Source organism: Pleurodeles waltl, chromosome 10, assembly GCF_031143425.1.
Source record: "Pleurodeles waltl isolate 20211129_DDA chromosome 10, aPleWal1.hap1.20221129, whole genome shotgun sequence".
NCBI classification, from domain to species: Eukaryota; Metazoa; Chordata; class Amphibia; order Caudata; family Salamandridae; genus Pleurodeles; species Pleurodeles waltl.
Window position 1 is genome coordinate 467,689,412 of NC_090449.1, and position 22,219 is coordinate 467,711,630.

The window sequence follows — 22,219 nt, forward strand, 5'->3', positions numbered from 1 at the left end:
AGGTCTCTAAGGGCTGCAGCATGTCTCATGCCACCCTGGGGACCCCTCACTCAGCACATGCATACTGCCTCACAGCTTGTGTGTGCTGGTGGGGAGAAAATGACTCAGTCGACATAGCACTCCCCTCAGAGTGCCATGGCAATCTCACAGTGCCTGTGGCATAGATAAGACACCACTCTAGCAGGCCTTACAGCCCTAAGGCTGGGTGCACTATACCAGAGGTGAGGGTATATGTGCAAGAGCACAATGCCCCTACAGTGTCTAAGCAAACCCTGAGACATTGTAAGTGCAGGGTAGCCATAAAGAAAATATGGTCTGGGAGTTTGTCAAACACAAACTCCACAGTTCCACAATGGCTACACTGAAATCTGGGAAGTTTGGTATCAAACTTCTCAGCACAATAAATTCACACTGATTCCAGTGTAGAATTTATTGTACAATTCACCCAGAAGGCATCGTAGAGATGCCCCCTGAATACCAGTCCGACTCCTAGTGCTAGGCTGACCAGTTTCTGCTAGCCTGCCACAACCAGACGAGTTTCTGGCCACATGAGGAGAGTGCCTTTGTCAATCTGTGGCCAGGAACAAAGCCTGTACTGGGTGGAGGTGCTTCCCACCTCCCCCTGCAGGACTGTAACACCTGGCAGTGAGCCTCAAAGGCCCTTTTGTTACAGCACCATAGGGCATCCCAGCTAGTGGAGATTCCCGCCCCTCCGACCACTGCCCCCACCTTTGGCGGCAAGGCTGGAGGAGATAATTATAAAAACAAAGAGGAGTCACCCACCAGTCAGGACAGCCCCTAAGGTGTCTTGAGCTGAGGTGACCCCTGCCTTTAGAAATCCTCCATCTTAAGTTTGGAGGATTCCCCCAATAGGATTAGGGATGTGCCCACCTCCCCTCAGGGAGCCATTGGCTACTGCCCCCCAGACCTAAACACACCCCTAAATTTAGTGTTTAGGGGCACCCCAGAACCCTGCAACCTGAACTAAGAAGAAGGACTGCTGACCTGAAAACCCTACAGAGACGACAAAGACGACAACTGCTTTGGCCCCAGCCCTACCGGCATGTCTCCTGACTCGAAGAAAACAGCAACGCATCCAACAGGGACCAGCGACCTCTGAAGCCTCAGAGGACTGCCCTGAACCAAAGGACCAAGAAACTCCTGTAAACAGCGGCTCTGCTCAAGAACAGCAACAACTTAGCAACTTTCTTGCAACTTTTAAAGACTTCACACTCTGCACCCGATGCCCCCAGCTTGAGCTAAAGAGAACCAACACCACAGGGAGGACTCCCAGATGACTGCAACCTCGTGAGTAGCCCGAGAAGACCCCCTGAACCTCCACAGCAACGAATGCAGAGAGAATCCAAAGGCTCCTCCTGACCGTGACTGCCTGTAACAAGGAACCCGACGCCTGACCAAGCACTGCACCCGCAGCCCCCAGGACCAGAAGGAACCAAACCTCAGTGCAAGAGTGACCCCCAGGCAACCCTCTGCCTAGCCCAGTTGGTGGCTGGCCCGAGAAGCCCCCCTGTGCCCTGCCTGCACCGTTAGAGGGACCACCGGGTCCCTCCATTGAATCCAATACAAAACCCAACGCATGCTTTGCACACTGCACCCGGCCGCCCATGTGCCGCAGAGGGTGTGTTTTGTGTGCCTACTTGTGTCCCCCCAGTGCTCTACAAAACCACCCTGGTATGCCCTCCGAGGACGTGGGTACTTACCTGCTGACCGGCTGGAACCGGAGCACCCCTGTTCTTCATAGGCGCCTCTGTTTTTTGGGCACCTATTTGACCTCTGCACCTGACCAGCCCTGAGCTACTGTTGTGGTAACTTTGGGGTTGCCTTGAACCCACAACAGTGGGCTGCCTATGCCCAGGAACTTAGACTTGTAAGTGTGTTACTTACCTGACAAACTAACCATTACTTACCTCCCCCAGGAACTGACGATTTTTACACTGTGTGCACTTGCAAAATAGTTTATGGCCATTTTTGCCAAAACTGTGTATGCTATTGCTCTAATTCAAAGTTCCTAACGTACCTGTGTGGAGTACCGTGCATTTTATGTATTTACTTCAAATCTTGAACTTGTGGTTCTAAAAATAAATTAAGAAAATATTTTTTTCTATATAAAAACTATTGGTCTGGAGTTAAGTCTTTGAGTGTCCGTTCCTCATTTATTGCCTGTGTGTGTACAGCAAATGCTTAACACTACCCTCTGATAAGCCTACTGCTCGACCACACTACCACAAAATAGAGCATTAGAATGATCTAATTGCGCCACTATCTTACCTCTAAGGGGAACCCTTGGACTCTGTGCACTCTGTCTCTTACTTTTAGATAGTATAGACAGAGCCAACTTCCTACAGCATTCTAGTAGTTTCTCCGTAGGCAAAAGGTTGAGAATCACTGTCCTAAATGGTAGCAATACATTTTATAGTCTGTGAGTTGTGAGCAGACCTTTCTTTGCATTCACATGGTGACTGACGCTACAGTGAACACCTTATGAAAATCAATTTTCAAGAGATTGAAGGTTGCTCTTGTAAAAGCCAGTACTGCACCCCATACAGTGGCAGATGTGGCACCAGATCTTTTGAGTTTTGAGGAACGTTTCTTGCGGAGAGATGTAAAGTTGGTAATTCACTGGTCTGCCATGCCTGATGGTTGAACTTCCTTGTGCGGGTTACTAAGGGTTGGTGATTACTAAAGCAAAATTGAGGGCTAAGGTCTGAAATGCATACAAAGTTTTAATTCATGTTTGCATGTTTTATGCTGTCAATTAATGTCAGATCCTTTACATTTAAACATAGACTACCTACTTCAAACACAAAACACATATTTTTGGAGATCTCGTGATTTCTTCACTTGAAAGCATATTTTCCATTTGAGGAAAAAGAATAATAATCTTCCATAACACACTGAAAATAACAGTATGAAGGCTTACATGGACTGCCAGACAAATTTCAAAAGTCATGGTTTTTCCTGGTATAAACAGAAAAATAATGGAAGCTATTCAAATTGGAGGTATGTGGAAGCATCATTTACTCACTGTTTGCATTTCTCCTCCATAATCCATACAAATGAATTCGGAGATGACAAAGATTTTTAGAAGATGTTTAACAATCGGAGATACCTTTAATGTGGTGCGAGTCTTGTCCGCCATTGCGATGTACTTGGCATTGTTGAAGAATAATGAGTGTTAGATTTGTGTTTTCGTTGCTTTTATAATCTCGTTGCATAACACATATTTCCTATGATTCATTATTCTTTGATCCCCAGGACATCCACATCTGAGTCACCGGATGAGAACTGCTGGACAGCGCAGACGCGGACCAGGCCCTGCTACCAGGGAACGTGCCCTCCATTGTGCCTACAAAGTGGGCTGGAGGGTCGCATTGGGGACATATGGCTGGAAGGCGAATGCCAACAGTGGTGAGTCATCTCAGCTCGAGACCTGAAGCAGTGGAACTGAAGACAGGCGTTTTTTTTAGGCCAGGGTGCAAGAGCCCAATGATGTCAGACCCTCACAATGTTTAAGTTCTTTCGTTAGCCCTGTTGCGGACTCCTGTATTGTTTATTTTTGACTAACGAAAGTTAGAGGACAGCTTTTCCTTTTACGTTTCTCAATGTGTCATCTGTCATGTTAAGAAGCATACATTTATGTATAAACATCAAGCGATGTACTTGATATGCAGTGATTTTTGAAGGCCACTAAGGTTGATACAAAGACAGTTACGTGTCTCAGAGGCAGTAGGCTTTCAGAACATGATCTGCAGATTTCTTGATCGGCAAGCTCTCCCCTGTCCGTGAGGATCCCTTCTCATCTTTACGCCAGTGACCGCCCTCCCTTCCAGCTGAGCAGCAGGTTAATGATGGGTTTTGGAAATGCGCCTTACTCCATGAGCTGGCCGGCTTTAGCGCTTGTGGCGCTCAGCCCAACAATCTTTTTTGGTGCCACCCCCGCTTGACCTCATTCTCCGTCTACTCCCTCACTACCACCCTCCAACAATGCCCCACAACTCTCCACAACCCATCTCTCACGTGCATTTCTTATTTAATAGCACTACTCAGACCGGAGTGGGGTTTCCCAGCACTTTACATCACATACGTTATACAGAGGCATGTAATACGTATGTAAATCAGACTACAGGGAATGTTACATATGAGAATCAGGATTACAAGGTGTAGGAATTACGTCATCCTTAATAGTAGGCAGTACATTTTGAGAGTGTTTGATCGGGAAGAGCACTAACTCTGGATTTAAAACGTACCACAGTGATTGAGTTTGGCTTTACTATTAAGAATATATTTCTACCCAAACTAAACCATTTTAGCAACATTAGGCTAATGAAAGACTGGAGAAAACATAAAGTTCAAACCCCATGCCTTGCAGTTTGTATGCAGTTATTTCATGGCAGTTCACTGGTCACTCTGCTATATTAGGATTGTAATTTATGAACTGCAAGTAACAAAAGGATCTCTGTGACAAAACCATGTAGCCACTGAGCTATCCATATAACACACAGTCCAGTGATATTCATAGCACGCATTCTTTGCAGCAGGCATGTTAACCCTCTGCGCTACTTTATGATGAGTCAGAAATGCCACTAGACAAAACTCGATCCCTATCCAGAAGGAGCATTAATGACCAGTTATCTTTACATTTTTATTATTGCCTGTAAACTGTCCGACATGAAGGGACTCTGCAGCGGATGCTTTTAAACCCATAGGTTAGCTCTAAAAACAGTGCACACCTCCTGAGCACCCCTTCCTGAGGTCAGTGCCAGGTGTGACTGCTCCGGTTGCACCTGCCTACAGTCGGCCCACCCTTCTGCCTTGATCATAGGCTTAATTGTGCTTTCTTCCTGATCGTCATTGCTAGTTTTGCCATCTTGCATATTAGTAATTAGCTAAATTAGCTAAAGGAAGAAAGGAAGAAAGCTCAATTCTAAGTGCTCCAAACGTACATATCTCTATTACTTCATGTTCCCTCTGCTTTTTTTGCCATTCTTAGTGATCCGGAAATGTCACATGCTAGGTTTGCTACTGGTCTGGTGGTGGATGTCATATTGAATCACAACGGTGATAAGTAGAATGCTTGCTAAAGTCTCAGCCAATGGCAATCATTTGGGGTCACATTCCAGGGTTTGGGGTTTTAGCCTACTGTGCCACTGCAGACAGACTAATCAGATTTCATCCTGTTTCAGTATGAATATGCAAACCTGACTGATCAGGCGAGCCACACGTGATATGGTATATTTATAGATGTGTTTTTTTTTTCCTTTCTAATCTAAACTTTACTTACTGGGGAGGCTGATGAAGTTGTGTGTATTCTCAGACTTTAGGGCCTACATAACATAGCATTTACCTTTCCATCTCGACGTTCCCTCTACACGTCTTCCAAATCGCTGTGTCTTGTGCTCCCACTGGTCTGTCCAAATGCCTGTGCCATAAGCATAGAAAATAATATTACCAGATGGCTATATGTCTTCTGTGGCACTTTATTGTGTAACATTCATTCCTCCTACAAAGCATTGTAATCTGGAAATTTAGTCCATCTAGTTAAATGGAGTTATAGATGGACTACGATTATCAACATACATTGGGCTGATGTATAAAGGCCCAGTACTTTTAAACTATGCCCTTGACACAAGGGTGTAGAGGATACTTATGTTCTGGGTGTGGGTGACTCGCAAGCATGAGCCAGGGTCTGGCATAGCTCTGAGGCCATAAGCACGAGCCGAGTCAACAAAAGATGTAAATTAGGCAACAAATGCCTAGAAAATATATGGTTTATATGGTTAAGGCTCTTTGAAAAAAACATCCATATTTTTCAGTGTCTCAATTAAGTAGAAATTAATATATGACTGAATTGAGTAATATTTTGTGCAAGTAGTTTTTAAAAGAAATGCAGCATTGAAAAATATCCCATGCCCTTATGATGTTGCATCGAGATACCAAAATGTGTTTATATTCTCTATTTTTATGGCCTACATTGTTATTAATTGGGTAGCAAGATTGTTTAATACTAACCGTATACAAGTGAGTTTTTTTGTAGAGTGCCGTTCCACAAGTGAATTACGTCAATGCGCTCTCAAAATGCTTGGTAAAGGAAAATGATAGTGAAGTAAAGGATGTGCCGTGGATTACAGAGGCTTGGTCAAGTTGCTCAGCCATGCATTGAACCCTAAATTTAATTCAGACACTGTAGGGTTGCATCCTTCAATTTTTTCCTTGAACAACAAAGGTCAATGCTTTATGTTGATTTGTTTAATAAATTAGTGTTAGTACACAGAGTCCAGTAAATATACTTACCTCATCTTCAAACACATTTACAATATACACTCATATATAAATATATGCGTGACCATAAAATGTAACTTGTGCGTTTCTGTTTGGAATGCATCCGCGGACACTGAAAATCACACGCAGCTCTACAACATGTTTGTCTGAAACAATGCTGCAATTAGAAGGTGTACTTGAAGCGCTGTAACTTAAGCAGCAACCTCTGAGAGCGGCTCTCGGGGTCCTTCTCCCTGGCTAATTATTTAATTGTGGTCTCTGAGGTGTTGAACTTCTCCGAAAGTTTTAACAAGTCAGAGGAAGCCAGCAGTAACACTTACATAATGGCACCTGTTACCTAACCTTACCATACTGCCCTCCTGGGTTGACCAACAGAAATTTTTGGAGAGGCTCAATACCCGAGTGACCCAAATTAAATAATTAACAAAGCAAAAGGGTCAAATAGGGCACACAGAGATTGTTCCTCAGATTGCAGCATTTCGAAGAGATGTAGACAATGGCTTCAGAGAGTCGTGCTCGTTTTGTCACTTCAGTTTCCACTTCAGAATCTGGGGGGTAATGTCTCGTTTCCCCTTTCTTTCAAAATCTGGGGGGATGATGGCCCACCCTTCGCTCCCATAGTCTTTAGGCCCATGCCCTGGCAGCAGTCATTTGGTAACCTTAACATAAAATGCCCATGAGGAGAGATGGTTGTTTAGTTGTGTGCATTACATGTCTGAGTGACATTTCTTTGAATTCATTTTGCAGCATCTGCACCCCGGAGGGGATCTACTGCCAAGACATTGACTGCAGAGGTAAGTGTCATTCTTGTTCATCCCTCTGTTTGTACACTAGCATTCGGAGGCTTCCACAAATGTCACAGCCAGAGAAAAATGGTTTGGACTTGTTCATCAGGGACTAGTTGTTTATGTTTGCCATCTGGCAGTGCTTTAAACTACTACTTTGTGCAAATTACGGCATGACATTATTTATGAATCTAGAACCTCCGGTGTGAATTTGGGTAACTGTCAGAGCCCTGTTCAGAAGGCATCAGGCGAAAAGGGGGAACAAACCACAGACGCTCGTTGTAAGGGGTAAAAGGCCGCTTTAATAGAACAGGTCTGGTATAATACAATAACCTTGGCTTTTTGCCTCACAAAACTACAAACCTCACTATACAAATATTTCTCACCTAACCCCTCCCCCACCCTCTAAAGATTCCACTCCCCAAATCGCCCTTGAACAATCCCTTCCCCATCTGTCCTGCTGCCCAACTTCCGCAGTTACCCCTGCCTTTCCTACCTCGTGTCCCTTGCTAAAACCTCCCTGCCCTCAAATCTTTGTCATCATCCCCTTCCCCCCGAAAGCCTTTCCGTGTAAATCCCCCGCCTCACCAGACCTGCCTACCAGTGGCATGGACAACTACCCAAAAAACACAAAGAACCAAGAGTACTAATACACATCACGCAGAAAAAACAGCCTGTCCTATTATAGCCTATTTAAGCCGCAAACCTCATCTGGACATAATTAAAACTCCCTTTTCCTGCCCCCATCTTAAATCTACCCAGATCAAATCACCATTAAATAAAGGGAGGGTGGGAGGGTCTGACACAACAGTACCGCCTCCTGGGTGTGTATAATGGCCGAAGAGGCCGCCTACTTCCAGCCCACCACTTATATGCCTACCCAATGACCCGCCCCATCCTGTCCAGTTAACCAATTAATTTTCCCGACCTCCCCGTGGCCCGCTCCACCCGCCCGATAAGCCCGGGGGGAGACCGGGTTATACCTTGGCTCCCCCCAAGCCCCCATCGGGCGAAAAGGGGGAACAAACCACAGACGCTCGTTGTAAGGGGTAAAAGGCCGCTTTAATAGAACAGGTCTGGTATAATACAATAACCTTGGCTTTTTGCTTCACAAAACTACAAACCTCACTATACAAATATTTCTCACCTAACCCCTCCCCCACCCTCTAAAGATTCCACTCCCCAAATTGCCCTTGAACAATCCCTTCCCCATCTGTCCTGCTGCCCACCTTCCGCAGTTACCCCTGCCTTTCCTCCCTCGTGCCCCTTGCTAAAACCTCCCTGCCCTCAAATCTTTGTCATCATCCTCTTCCCCCCGAAAGCCTTTCCGTGTAAATCCCCCGCCACCCAGGAAAACCCGCTAGGCGTTTTCCTGCCCCACCCCTCCCGAAAATTAACGATCCCAAAGCTTCACCCCCAATAAATCAGCTATCATGATCCTAAGATCCAATAGATACAGCTCATTGCCCATGAAAGTTAAATGAACCCCATCCTGTCAAAACAACTCGCCCGACGATGTAACCAAATTTTCATGCAACAAAACAGAAAACCCCTTTTCTTGACAACATTTTCTCATCTCTCTATTCACTTTTCTCCTCTGTTTTTCTATCCCTACAAATGAATATGCTCCTCTCCACACCTGTCTAGGAACCATAGATGTCCAAACTATATGCGTACCTGCCCAACGTTCTTTTATCCTGACCAAATCCATTTTCATTATTTTCAATAAACCAATGCCAGACAAAGAAACTAAATCATTCTCCCCAAGATGAATAACTAACAAATCTGGGCAGATCCCTCTCTCAATCTTCTTAGAAAGAACCGCCAATAACTCGCCCCATCTCATGCCACTCTTCCCCACCCATATCACTCTAATCCTTGCTCCATCTAAACCTAGTTGCGTTCCAAAATGCCTTGAAGCAGCCTGCTTCTCTGCCCACCGTACAAAAGAGTGCCCAACTATCCAGACGGAACAGCTCCCATCAGGTCCCTTGACACAACCTATAAGAAAAAACAGCAAAAAACACATGTAAAACACTTTGCAATACAAGACATTTTTTTAACAGGAAAAAGAGAAAGAAATGAAAGGAAAATATACATTTATAGAAAAAGAGAGTTAAGAAAATACCCCAAAAATATGCCTCATAATAAAAAACATCTCAAACAACCCACCTGCCATCAATTAACGGACGTAGCGCTTAAAGCATTGTGATTTCCATCTCCCCAAACCCATAATAAAACCATCCGATTTTCCTAGCGCCTTAGCTTCCGTAGCGGCTCCGATCCGAAATGAATGTGTACCATAACAAAGCGGATCCAAACCCAACAAGACCAAAGACCTTCTCAAAATAACCATAAGTTGGTTAGACGTTAAACTTGAACCATCCTCATGAATAAACACCAACTTTGACGATGACGGTAATAACCCTGCAAATGACAACCACCAACTGGCGGGGCAAATGGGGGATCCATCCCCACCTAAGAACACTTCCTGTCCCCTTCCTAACTTATCAGTCTTAGATGCCCGCAGCCAAATACTGACAGCCCCTTTTCTTACCTGTACCTCAGACTGCAGAATACCCTCCTGTCCCTTCAAACCTAAAAGCTCTGAAACCCGCAAAGCTCCATGAAAAAGCCAAGACATACATAACGAAAACAATCTAACCTCCCAATGTGAAAAACAAACATCCCCAGTACCCCCAACAAACCCTGCAAAATCTGTGATGTTATGGGCCGTCTGCGATCTTTTCTCGCCCCTCCCTCCCTTGCCCAACCCGAAATAAGTCGCCTACACAGCTCTCCCTCAACTGGAGCATAACCCCAAAAATACTTCCCATAAAAAGAAATACCAGCTAACTTACCTGATATAGTAACTGCCGCCAAACCTAACTCAATTTGCTGCATTATGAAATGGATCGCATCCTCCCTCCGTATTTCACAAACCTCATAACCCCCTTCCCTTTTTACTGCACCTGACCGTAAAAACTCCATCCAGGCCGGTTCATAACTCCTCCGAGTGGACGGAGCTATGGACTGCTGAACCAACTCCAACATCCTGAATCTCCTAAGTCCCATAACTCCCTGGGAACTGCCGTCTTCCTCACATCTGCTCCCGGTGCCAGCCCACGGAACCTCTGCCACTGGAAACGAGATAACGCATCAGCCAAATCATTATTGACACCTGGAACATACCTTGCCTTGAACAAAACGTTAAACTGTAAACATTTTAGCAGAAAAACTCGCAGAAGCTTCAGAACCTTCTCATCTTTCGCCCTCTGAGAATTAACAAGATTAACCACTGACTGGTTATCCACATTGAACAACACATTCCTATTCGCAAAAGACGAACCCCACACAAACAACGCAACCACTAAAGGAAAAAATTCCAAGAAGGCAATGCTGTGTTTTGCCTTCTTCCAGCCCACAGGCCAGCTCTCCGCTGCCCAATGACCATCCCAGAACAACCCGAAACCATGGGAACCAGATGCATCCGAAAAAACTTGAATCTGCCAAAGCCAATCCATCTCATCAACCAACATGGTGACACCATTGAATTGTTGCAAAAAACTGATCCACATCCTTAAATCCTCCCTCACATTTGCCCGAAGCCGAATGTGATGGTGGGGCAACACCGCCCCTTTTATTGCAAAACCCAAACGCCTACAAAATGCTCTGCCAACCCTAATAACCCTACATGCAAAATTCAAATGACCCAAAATACTCTGAACCTGACGCAACTCCAACTTTGGCTTCGTGACCGCTTCCTCCAACAATGAAATCAACAACTGAACCTTCTCTTGCGGCAACCTCACTTCCATCTGAACAGAGTCAACTCGATTCCTAAAAAACTCAAACAAGTGGAAGGCCCTTCTGTTTTCTCTTTTGCCAAAGGCACACTGAACTGGGTCATAGCCCTCTGAAATAGCACCAGCGCTTCACCACATTCACCAGACCGAGGTCTGCCACAAGTAAAAAATCATCCAAATAATGTGTAACTAGTTTCACCCCACACTGATTTTGAACAAACCATTGTAAAAAGGTACTAAACATTTCAAAAAGAGAACAAGACACCGAACAACCCATTGGCAACATCCTGTCCACGTAAATAGCATCTTCAAACTGCATACCCAACAATGAAAAATCCTCCGGGTGCACTGGCAACAGACGAAAGGCCGCCTGAATATCTGATTTTGCCATCTCCGCACCCTGCCCGCACCTTCTTACTAATGAGATTGCATAATCCACTGAAGCGTAATGCACCACTGCATCTTCCGGAGCAATAAAGTCATTTACCGATGCCCCTGCAGGCCAAGACAGATGATGAATAAGGCGAAATTCCCCTTCTTGCTTCTTAGGTACCACTCCAAGAGGAGAGATAGTCAAATTAGGTAAAGGCCAACTATTGAAAGGCCCAACAATCCTGCCCAAACTCACTTCCTTCTGAATTTTTGCCCTTACAACCTCCGGAAACTGCTTCGCCGACTTCAGATTATTAGCCCATCTCCTCACTCTCGGGCCCTGATAACAAAGCCTAAAACCCTCTTGAAATCCACTCAACAAAGTATTCGCCTCTTCTACGTGCGGATAGAATTGTAACCAATAACCAACAACCTCCAATTTAATAGGAGTAAGGGCCTTTACCTGCCAAGTGTTGCCCGTGAGCCCTACCTCTCTCTGCTCCTCTACCCTGCCCCCCTTGTCCTGACCAATTAAATCCGCCGAAACATTGATAGGCCGGGTGCCTGCCTCCACAATTGGCACAATCATGCCTAAATTTGCACTGCTGTCAGGTGCACAATGCACTATTGAATGCCCAACATGCCCCATTATGGGGGAACTGACCCCTGTGGCTGAAACCCACCCCAAATTGGGTGGGGCAGGCCTGAAAGAGCTTATATTGAACCAGTAATCCACTAGCCGTATGTGTAGTAGGCGCATTCCTCGCAGATCTTAACCACTGCATCCACAATTCATTGTCAATCTCCCCCCAAACTTTCTCCGGATAAATCGCCTCACGGGCCCGAAACTCTTCGTCATAACGGAACCAACCAAAGCCCCCATAATCCATCTGGGCCCTTCTCACAACATCCATATACTTAAACAATGCCACACAGATATCCGGAAAACGTTCGCATAGCACACTTGCATAGATTAAAAATGCCGACGTCCAATTCTCAATATTCGTTGGCATCTTCGGTCTCCTCGCCAACTCCCATTCCTCCTCCTTCGATCCCTCCTTTGCTTGCACTTCCCTATGCAATAGTTTGAAAACATCGATAAATTCACCTTTCCAAATTTTTTCCCTCAAATTCTGAGTGAGATGCGCCCCCAAAGGCATCTACACTCCCATATATGGCAACTCTTTACCTTTGGCACCCGTTTGTACCGCTGTACCCGTTTCCGCTGTACTCACCTGACTTTCCACTGGCGTACCAGTCATCGGTTGAGTGGCATTAAGTGAACCTTCTGCTTTACTCTCATTTAAACCAACCCCTGTTTCCACTTGAATTGCCACATCCACATTCTTGTCATTACGCCCTAAATTTGATACTCTACTTATCAATAACCCAGACTCGCCCGATACCTCACCTCTACGTAAACCGCCTACCACTTCACGCCTTGATGACTGACGATCGCCCTGGACCGCCTGTTTATTCATCTTTGGAGCCGACACAGCCGTAGCTTCTTCTTCATAATCCAACTCCTCCTCGTTGTGAACCAAACCTGTACTAGCGCTCCGGCTAGCAGGTGTCACCCGAGTGGCCCTCAAAAAAGGCTCCATAGCCTCGCCTTCTTGAACCGATGTCTCCCTCGTAGTTGAGCGAACCGCTCCGGATTGCGCCCTCTCTTCAACCCGGTGTGCCGGAGGCGCCCTGACCTCCACCGGTACCGCAACATCAGCTGGTCGCCCAAACCGCTGACCCTCTAAGGCCAACCCATGCTGCTCGTTAACATGGGCTTGATGACACCCAGGAAGGTACGCCCTTGCACCTTGCTGCCACAAATCTAACCGCACCTGACCAGAACCTAACCTATTATCATCCGTGGTCACCCCTGAAATAGTACCTCTAATCACAGTACCTTGCCCATCCACAAACTCAACCTGTTCTCCTGCCCTAAACACTGACCTATTATCTACCTCCCATTCCTGTACTTGCCGCACCACAGGACTGACTACCTTTGGCACCCACTGCCATAGCCTGCTACTACAAGCCTTCTCACTCACCTCAAATTGGTCGAAATTACCTTTCCCATTCCATCCCTCTAATTCTACATTCTCCCCTTCTTCTTCAGAATCTATCAAAATAATATTTTTCTCCAAATCCTTTGCCCCCCCCCTTCCGTTCGCCACCTAAATTCGCATTATTGTGCTTAATCGATTCAAAAACTGCCTTTCCTGAGGGCGCGGCCATCTTGGCCGCCCCTCCTAATGGACTTTCTTCACATTGTTCCTCTTCTCGCTCCCCGTCGCTCTCTAAGGCGAGTGGGGCTTGTTTTGACACTTTTCTCACTATGCGCGCGCGTTTATACGCGCGCGCTGACACTCCACACGCCACCATCCGGCCCCCTGGATGCACCACACCCATCGCGCTCTGTGAGCGCGACTTCCTCTCCTTTGCCGTTTCACCCCCAACGGCGCCCGGCACCATAGCGACGGAGGAGCCTCGTCGCATGGCAGCTACGCGCTGCCTCAGAAACGAACCGGTCCTTCTAGTTACACGCGCGCCGCCCCCTCTCATGACAGGTACGCTTGCTAAACTTTGTTCTATGCCTTCCAACCTTTCTGGTGACGCAGAAACTTTTCTGCCTGTCACACTTTTTTCTTTAAATTTCTTAAATTTCTTGGGACTTTTTGGTGACGTACATGCCAAAACAGCAGCCGTAACTCGCTCTGCTGACGACCTTTTTGGCCCTTTTAGCCCAACCCAGGCCTGCTCTAATACACCTTCCTTTATTAAATCCTCCCTACCAGCATCTTGTAATACTTTTAAAGCCTGAACTACACTTTTTGCTGTCATGTTAAACCCTTTTACAACAAATAAAAAACACCTTAACCAACCTGCACACTCTCGGCCTAAAAAACGCCCCCTGACACAACAGTACCGCCTCCTGGGTGTGTATAATGGCCGAAGAGGCCGCCTACTTCCAGCCCACCCCTTATATGCCTACCCAATGACCGGCCACATCCTGTCCAGTTAACCAATTAATTTTCCTGACCTCCCCGTGTCCCGCTCCACCCGCCCGATAAGCCCGGGGAGAGACCGGGTTATACCTCGGCTCCCCCCAAGCCCCCATTGAGGCAAGCTGGAGTTACTGGGCCCAAGCGTGGGGGTTGAAGCCTTTTACACCTGATTAGGGGTAGGCATAACTCACCTAATCCAGGGTAGCATAATCCACGGATTTACCCTAGAATTCCCTGTGATTTTGCTGAATTACACAAGAAGAGTAATTTTGGAATTTAGGGCTATTTTTAGTGCAAAATTTCCTCAGAGAACTCATTTTGCACTGAGAAATAGAACAAAATGCAGCAAAACACAAATAGCAGGCCAAAGCAGCCATTTGCGCTCATTAGGTGTGCTCTTGGGGTAGGATTTTTGCCTCAAACTACTCCCAGAATTTAGCGTTATTTGCTTAGCGCAAAATGCACCCTTGTGTCCAAAATGGACACAAGGAGGCATTTTACGCTAAGAAGTAGAGCTAAATGCAGTAGAACATGACTAGTGCTAAATATGCTCTTGGTGTAGGTTTCTTCCCCAATTACTCATAATTACATGAGCAGGAGTAATTGCATAAATATCAACAGTTCTCCATCAAAGAATAACACTGAATTACTGAAATTATTATGATTACTCCAGCGTAATTGAAATTGCACCTGGGCCTACTCCTGATGTCCTGGGGCCTGACCTACTATGGATCCTGAGCAACTAGGTTAAATACCCCTTCAGAACTTGATGCTCAGTAGCAGCATGGGGTTAAGCAGTCCAAGGCTTTTCTCTCAGGTGAACACCGGGGATTCAAACCATTCTCACAACTCAAAATATGCTCAGCAGCAATTCATGATTGCCCAGTCAAATACTTGCTTTAATAAAAAAAGGAGAATTTATAGACAAACACAAAGTAAAATACGAAATTCACAAACAATACACACAGTCCTCTGAGGGCAGGGCTCTAGTGTTTTCTAGCTGGGTCCCGAGTCCCACCACCCTCTCACTAGTGGTTAAGCTTATTACACATTCACGAAAGTTGACATTCATGTTAAGCACCAATAATAGTCCAAATCTCAGGATTCCAATAAGAAATATTTGGACAGTTACCTGGTCACTAAAGTAGTCTCAAGTCCAAGTCCACTTTCACACACTACCTCAAATCCGTGATAGACTTCAACAGAGTGGTCCTGATGCTGAGGATACAGGATGTTCGAGGATGCTAAAAGATGCTCTGGACACTGTGCAGTCGACAGAGGTCTCACTGTGGTTATTCCTCCGTCCAGGGTAAGGTGGAGCAGCTTTTGCCACAGGTGTTGGTGTCATTTGAAGTCCTATTTTTGAACCAGTAGAAGTCCAGCAGTTGCTGGGCTATCGATCTCCAGAAACAGCGAATCCAGCAGTTTCCTTTGGTTAGGGCTAGTGTCCATCTTGGGTGAACAAACTAAACTCTGGTGACTCTCCGGGGTTCAGAAAACACAGGTGAAACTTTTAAGTCCAAGGTGAAAGTCTTGTCTGCATGCCAGTGGCGAGTCCTTGAAGATGGCTACTGAGCAACTGGAATGGGCTACTCCATCTTTTATTGCCCTGGTGGTGGAACAAGGGGCCAGCTGACTGGTCCTTGGAGTCACTACTTCGGTCTGGGGCTCTGGAGCGACTTTTCCTCGTGACAGGCACCATAGGCACAGTCCTCTCTTCACTAGCCCATGGAGTAGCAGGTGCAGTCCAGAGGTTGATACAGCCTCTCTTAAGAGGTCCAGGGGTCAGAAAGGCAGTCCTTTAGTGGTCCTTTCTCCAATCTAGATGTGATCTGAGGTTCAGGGAGCTAGAGATGCCATTTTTATGCACAGAAAATGCCCTGGGGGGATGATGCGGCCATTAGCCAATGGGCTACCATGATCCCTCCCGCACTCTGACAACATCTGGCTATGTGTAGCATCTAGCAATCTGAGAATGCACAATTCTGCCCACTCTCAAGATGTCTGAACCCTTCCTTGGTCATGAGGGGCTTGGTAGCTCACCTTAGATGTGTGGCTACACGTCCATGAAAAAAACAGTTTGGCTAGTGGTTTTCCCCTCTCTGTTCCCACAACCAGCCCTTCTACCCAAACAAAGAGGTGGCCCTTCTCGAGTGACCACTGTTTGCCCACCAAAGGTGACTCCTCTTTTGAAACTCGCCTTTTGGGCCAACACTCTGTGTGGCTCCTTGCAAGGGAAAGGTAACACCTTCCTGTGTGTCAGGCCTCTATTGTTCCTGAGCCTGAGAGTGATTCACACTCCCAGGAAGGCAGAAGGCTTTCTGGTAGTCAGCAACTGTGAAATGCCACTTAGTAAACTGTGAAGCCACGTGACAACTTTCTAAAAGTTGCTTTTCCTTAAAAGTGACATTGACTTGACCTTGGGCATCAAGTTGGGTTTAATACCCCAATTAATTTGATACCTTGAAGTACCCATTTGGTAGGCTCATTCAGGACTGAGGTGTCAGTCTTTACCTCTGTACTAGTCAATGGGCTGCTGGCTTTTCCATAGTGAAAACAACAATTTGGAGGCTTCACTGCTGGTAAACATTAAAGAATATTTCCCACTAAATAATATACTGCTCCCTGCCTTAGGGTTCAATAAGCCTTCCTTAGGGAAAACTTATATGTATAGGTAATGAAAGTGCGGTCTTTGCTATTGATTTGAATGGTAAAGTCGAACAAAAAGTTCAAAACTGCTCTTCCAGTCTACAGTGACACGCAAGTTGCCTCTAACTTACATGCCCTGGGAACCCGTTGTACCATATACTAGGGACTTATAAGTAAGTAAGTTTATGCCAATTGGGGTTAGCCAATTTAACATACAGTTTGTAAGGGGTTACAACACTGGCACTGAGGTCTGGTTAGCAGGCCTCAGTGCACTCTCAGAATCGAAAAACCAGCAGCATCAGTCCAAAACTTTGAGGGTGATAATGCAAAAAGAGGCATTCCCTTAGACAAGGTTAAATCTGTTTTATACTATATCCTAATTCAAATTTCTTTTACATATCCTCTTGTTGCTGTTGGGATTCTCAGCGTGCAGACCATTGTCTGCTGGAGATGTTTTTGGATTTTTTTCTTCATGTGTGTTCAAGTGTCTCCAAAAGAAGGTTTGGATCTTGCAACCTTCCATCATACGTTGTATGCATGTTTACTCTGGGCTTGTGTTTCACTCTCAGGGTGCGTATCAGTCACCCCAAGTCCTACTCTGTGTGTATCAGTTATCACTCTCCCAGTAACTATAAAATCACTGGTTGCCTATCCCAATGTCTCCCCCTGTGTGTCAGTTAATGTCTGGCCTTTACATCTGATTTTGCAGTGTCAGAGTCAGTGGACCTGAAACTCAAAGCTAAATGCACACGTACATTTGTTTTACACAAGCAAAACACCTGTTTTAGGTCTCGCATAACAGCATGCGTGTGCTGTTGCTGCGAGGGGTATTGTATACAGTAAAGAGCTTAGAGCCCACCCATTACTTACCATTTGCTGGAAGACTGCCATTTTTTAGCTGCCTTCTATCTAATTGGGCATCATATGCCTTGCAGACTTCTTTTTCTCCGGGAGCATAGACCAAGTACTAATTGATTTCATTTGAATGTATACATCTACTGCTCGTCCTCTGATACATAATGCTTTTTTTCAGTTTTCTGTCCACCATTTCTGCTTCCATGCTATATATTTGTGTTGATTATAACTTCCATCCTATAGGTTTGTTTTTCCCTTAATATTTTTGAGAATTCAGCGCTTCCTTTTACAGCACCAAACAAATGGCACTGTCTATTAAAGTAATTTGTGACTATGTTTTAAAGGTTGGCTCTTCTTTTTCTAGCATCAATCAAATGTCACTGAATATTATAGTAGTCTGTATGACAGCATGTTTGTAGGCTGTGCCTCATATGCACGTACAAAGTATGTCTGTGTTTAAAGCAGCCTAGTCTGAAACTCAAGTCCTGTAGTCTTTCCAGACAAGCAGTTCAGGCACCTTCTTCAGGCCAGGCTACCACTAAGCATGATAAACATTTTAAAGTCATCTGTGCCTTTTCAGACACCAAGGGGCAGATTTAAGAGCCTTGCGCCATATTAACGCCATTCTTTTTACGCAAATGTGGCTCAACACAGCCAAAATCCCTGTGCCATATATACAAAGTGGCGCAGTGCATGCATTGCGCCACTTAGTAACCCTTAGCGCTACATTATGCCTGCACTAGGCAAAATTTATGCAAAGGGGGCTGAAAAAATGGAGCAAAGAAATCTAAGAGATTTCTTTGTGTCATTTTTTTCCAGCACTTTTAACGCCTGCTCAGAGCAGGCGCTAAAAGGAGGCACACTATTGTATACAATGGGCTTTGCAGGATTAGCATCATAGCGTCAAAAATGTTGATGTTAATCATGCAAAGTCCCGAAGCAGCGTCACAAATTTTTACGCTACTTCCCTTAACTACCACCATGGTGCGCCGTATTTTTATTTTAGATACGGCATACACATGGTGGCGTTAGGGGGACACTAAGGAGTGAAATAAAACTGGCGCTGCACAGGCCCTATGTATATGGCTTTTTAAAGTGTCCCAATTTTGGTCAGTGCTGCAAATTATCGACCTCTTAAAACCTGTGTCCTCAATCTCATAAATGGTTCCTGCACATACAAAGTAGGTGTCTGTTTAAAGCACCTTCATTTTGTGCAGTGCAGCAGCTACTCCATTTCTCCTTAAAACCTATGCCATAGTCCTCATTATCATACATATTTAATCGAAAGTGCTTTCAGGTGCCATATATTCATATGAACATAGGTGCAGGAGTTGTCGTCTAAAGGCCACAGTTCCACGCCACTCTACTGTCTCCGCTCCACTCTACCCCACTCCACGCCACTCCAGTCTGTCCCAATCTTCCCCACTTCACACCTGTCTGCCTCACTCCACTCTACTCCATTCCACTCCCCTCCACTCTAATTCACTCCGCTGCACTTTACTCAAATCCCACCTATTCTACTACATTTTACCCTAATATACTTCACTCTACCCCAATCTACCCCACTCTACTTCAATCTAGCCCTCTCCAATGCATTCCAATCTACCCCAGTCTACCCAACACACTCCACTCCACTCCAGTCTATCCCACTCCCTTCCACACAATCAATCCCACTCCACTCTATTCTACCACACTTCACTTCAGTCTACCCCACATCACTTCAGTCTACCCCACTTCACTCCAGTCCACCCCACTGCCCTCCACTCAAATCTACCCCACTCTAACCACTCCAATTTATCCCAGTCTGCTCCACTCCAACATACTCCACTTCACAGTACTCAAGTGTACCCTACTCCACACAATCTACCCCACCCCACTCACCTGCGTTCTACCCCACTCTACTCCAATCTGCACACCCCCACTCCAATCTACACCAATCTACTCCACTTCAACATACCACAATCTACTCCACTCCAACCTACCCACTCCAGTTCACCCCTGTGAACCCACTCAAACCTACTCAACTCCAAACTATCCCAGCCCACTCCATACACACAATCTACCTCACTTTACTGCAATCTACCCCACACCACTCCAATCTACCCCACTCTATTCCACTTCAAACCATTCCAATCCATTCTACCCACTCCACTCCAATCTACAACACTCTGCTCCACTCAGATGTACTCCAATCGACCCCACTCCACTGTACCTCAATGTACCGCACGCTACTCCAATCCAAACTACCACAGTCCACCCCACGTTGCCCCAATTAGTCCACTGCACTCCAGTTGACCACAGTGTACCCCACTCCACTCCACTTCACTCCAATATACCCCTTCCACTACACTCCAGTCTACCCCATGCCACTCCAAACTACCCCATTCCACCTAAGTCTACCTCACTGCACTTCAGTCTATCACACTCCAGTCTACCCGGCTCCAACCCACTCACTCTACTCCACTCCATTCCAGTGTACTCCAATCTTCCTTACTCCACTCCATTCTACGCCACTCCAATCTCTACTCCATTCCAAACTACTCAACTCCACTCCATTCCACCACAATCTCACCCAGTCTCCCCACTCCAATACATACCAGTCTACCCCACTTTACTACACCCCAATAAATCATGTTCCACTCCAATCTATCTCAATCTATCTCACTCCAATCCACTCCACTCCACTTTACACCATTCTACTCCACTACACTCCAACCTACTCTACCCCAGTCTAACCCATTCCACTTCAGTCTGCCCCACTCCACTACAGTCTACCCCACTACAATCCAATCTACCCCACTGCACTCCAATCTACCCCACTTTACTCCATTCAGTTCTACCTCACTCCATATCATTACAATCTGCCCCAATCCACCCTTCTCCAACCTACCTCACTCTACCTCACTCCAATCCACTTCAGTGTACCCTACTCCATTCCAATCTACCCCACTCCAATCTACCCCACTCCACTCCAGTCTACCCCACTCCACCTCAATCTACCTCAGTCAACCCTAATGCTACCAAATGCACCACAATCCACTCCACCTCAATCTACTTGATTCAAACCTACCCCACTCTAATCTACCCCACTACACTCCAGCCCACCCTAAACTACCCCATTCTAATCTATCCCACTCCAATATACCTCTCTGCAATCTACCATACTCCACTTCACTTCAGTCTACCCCAATCTACCCTCTCCACTCCACTGCAACATACCATACTCCATTCCACTCCAGACTACCCCAGTCTACCCACTCTCCTTCACTCTACCTCCAGTCTACCCCACTCCACTCTAGTCTACTCCACCACACTCTGCCCACTTTACTCCAATTTATCCAGCCCTCCCACTCCTTTCCAGTCTATCCCATTCCTATCTACCCCGCTCATCCCCAGTATACCCTAATCCACCCACTACATCCCATTCCACCCTCTCCACCCCGCTCCAATCTACCCCACACCTACTCAAGTCTTCCCCACTCCAGTCTACCCCACTCAAATCTACCTCAGTTTACTACATTCCAGTCTACCCTACTCCACTCCAATCTACCCCAGTCTTACCCACGCCACTCCAATCTACCCCAATCTGTCTCAATCTGCTCTACTCCACTCCAATCTACACAACTTCACTCAATTCCAGTCTACCCTACTCCAATCCAATCTACCCACCTCCACTCCACTTTACCTCAGTCTAGCCCACTCCAATTTACCTCACCCCAATATACCCGCACTCCTCGGTATACCCCACTAAACCTCAATATACTCTAAACTACACCACTCTGATCTGCCCCTCTCCACTCCAATCTATTCCATTCCACCCCACCCCAATCTACCGCACTCCAATCCAGTCTATCCCACTCCACTTCACTTCACTCCACTCCAGTCTACCCTACTCCTCTCTACTCTACTCCAGTCTACCCCACTACGCTTCACTCTAGTCTACCACATCTACTGCACTCAGCGCCAAACCACCCCACTCCACTCCAATCTACCCCAGTCTACCACACTCCACTCCAATATACCTCACCCCATTCCACTCAACTCTTCCTCAATCTACTCCAATCTACTCCACCGCACTCCGTTACTCCAGTCTACCCCAGTTCATTCTAATTTATCCTAATCCACCCCATTCCACTCCAGTCTACCCCACTGTTATCTACCCCAGTCTACCCTACTCCTCCCAATCTACCCCAGTCAACCCCACTACATCCCATTCTACCCCTCTCCACCCCACTCCAATCTATTCCACATCCACCCCAATCTTCCCCACTCCAATGCATCCCACTCCAATGTATTCCACTCAATTCTACCCCAGTCTACCCCACTTCACTCCAGCCTACACCACTCCACTCCAATCTACCCCACTCCAATCTACATTATTCCACCCAAATCTACCCTGCCCACCTCAATATAGCCACTAAACCTCAACCTACCTTATATTACCTCC

General features: G+C 46.1%; 1 protein-coding gene across 1 annotated transcript in view; it reads left to right on the plus strand.

Annotated features, from left to right (window-relative positions):
• LOC138261625 (SCO-spondin-like) overlaps nt 1-22,219 on the plus strand; it is a 1,514,343-nt gene that overhangs the window by 1,113,564 nt on the left and 378,560 nt on the right. Inside the window, exons 91-92 of the mRNA XM_069210750.1 lie at nt 3,277-3,429; nt 7,048-7,094. Of these exons, the coding sequence (XP_069066851.1) occupies nt 3,277-3,429; nt 7,048-7,094 (200 nt within the window). The remainder of the gene's footprint in view (nt 1-3,276; nt 3,430-7,047; nt 7,095-22,219) is intronic.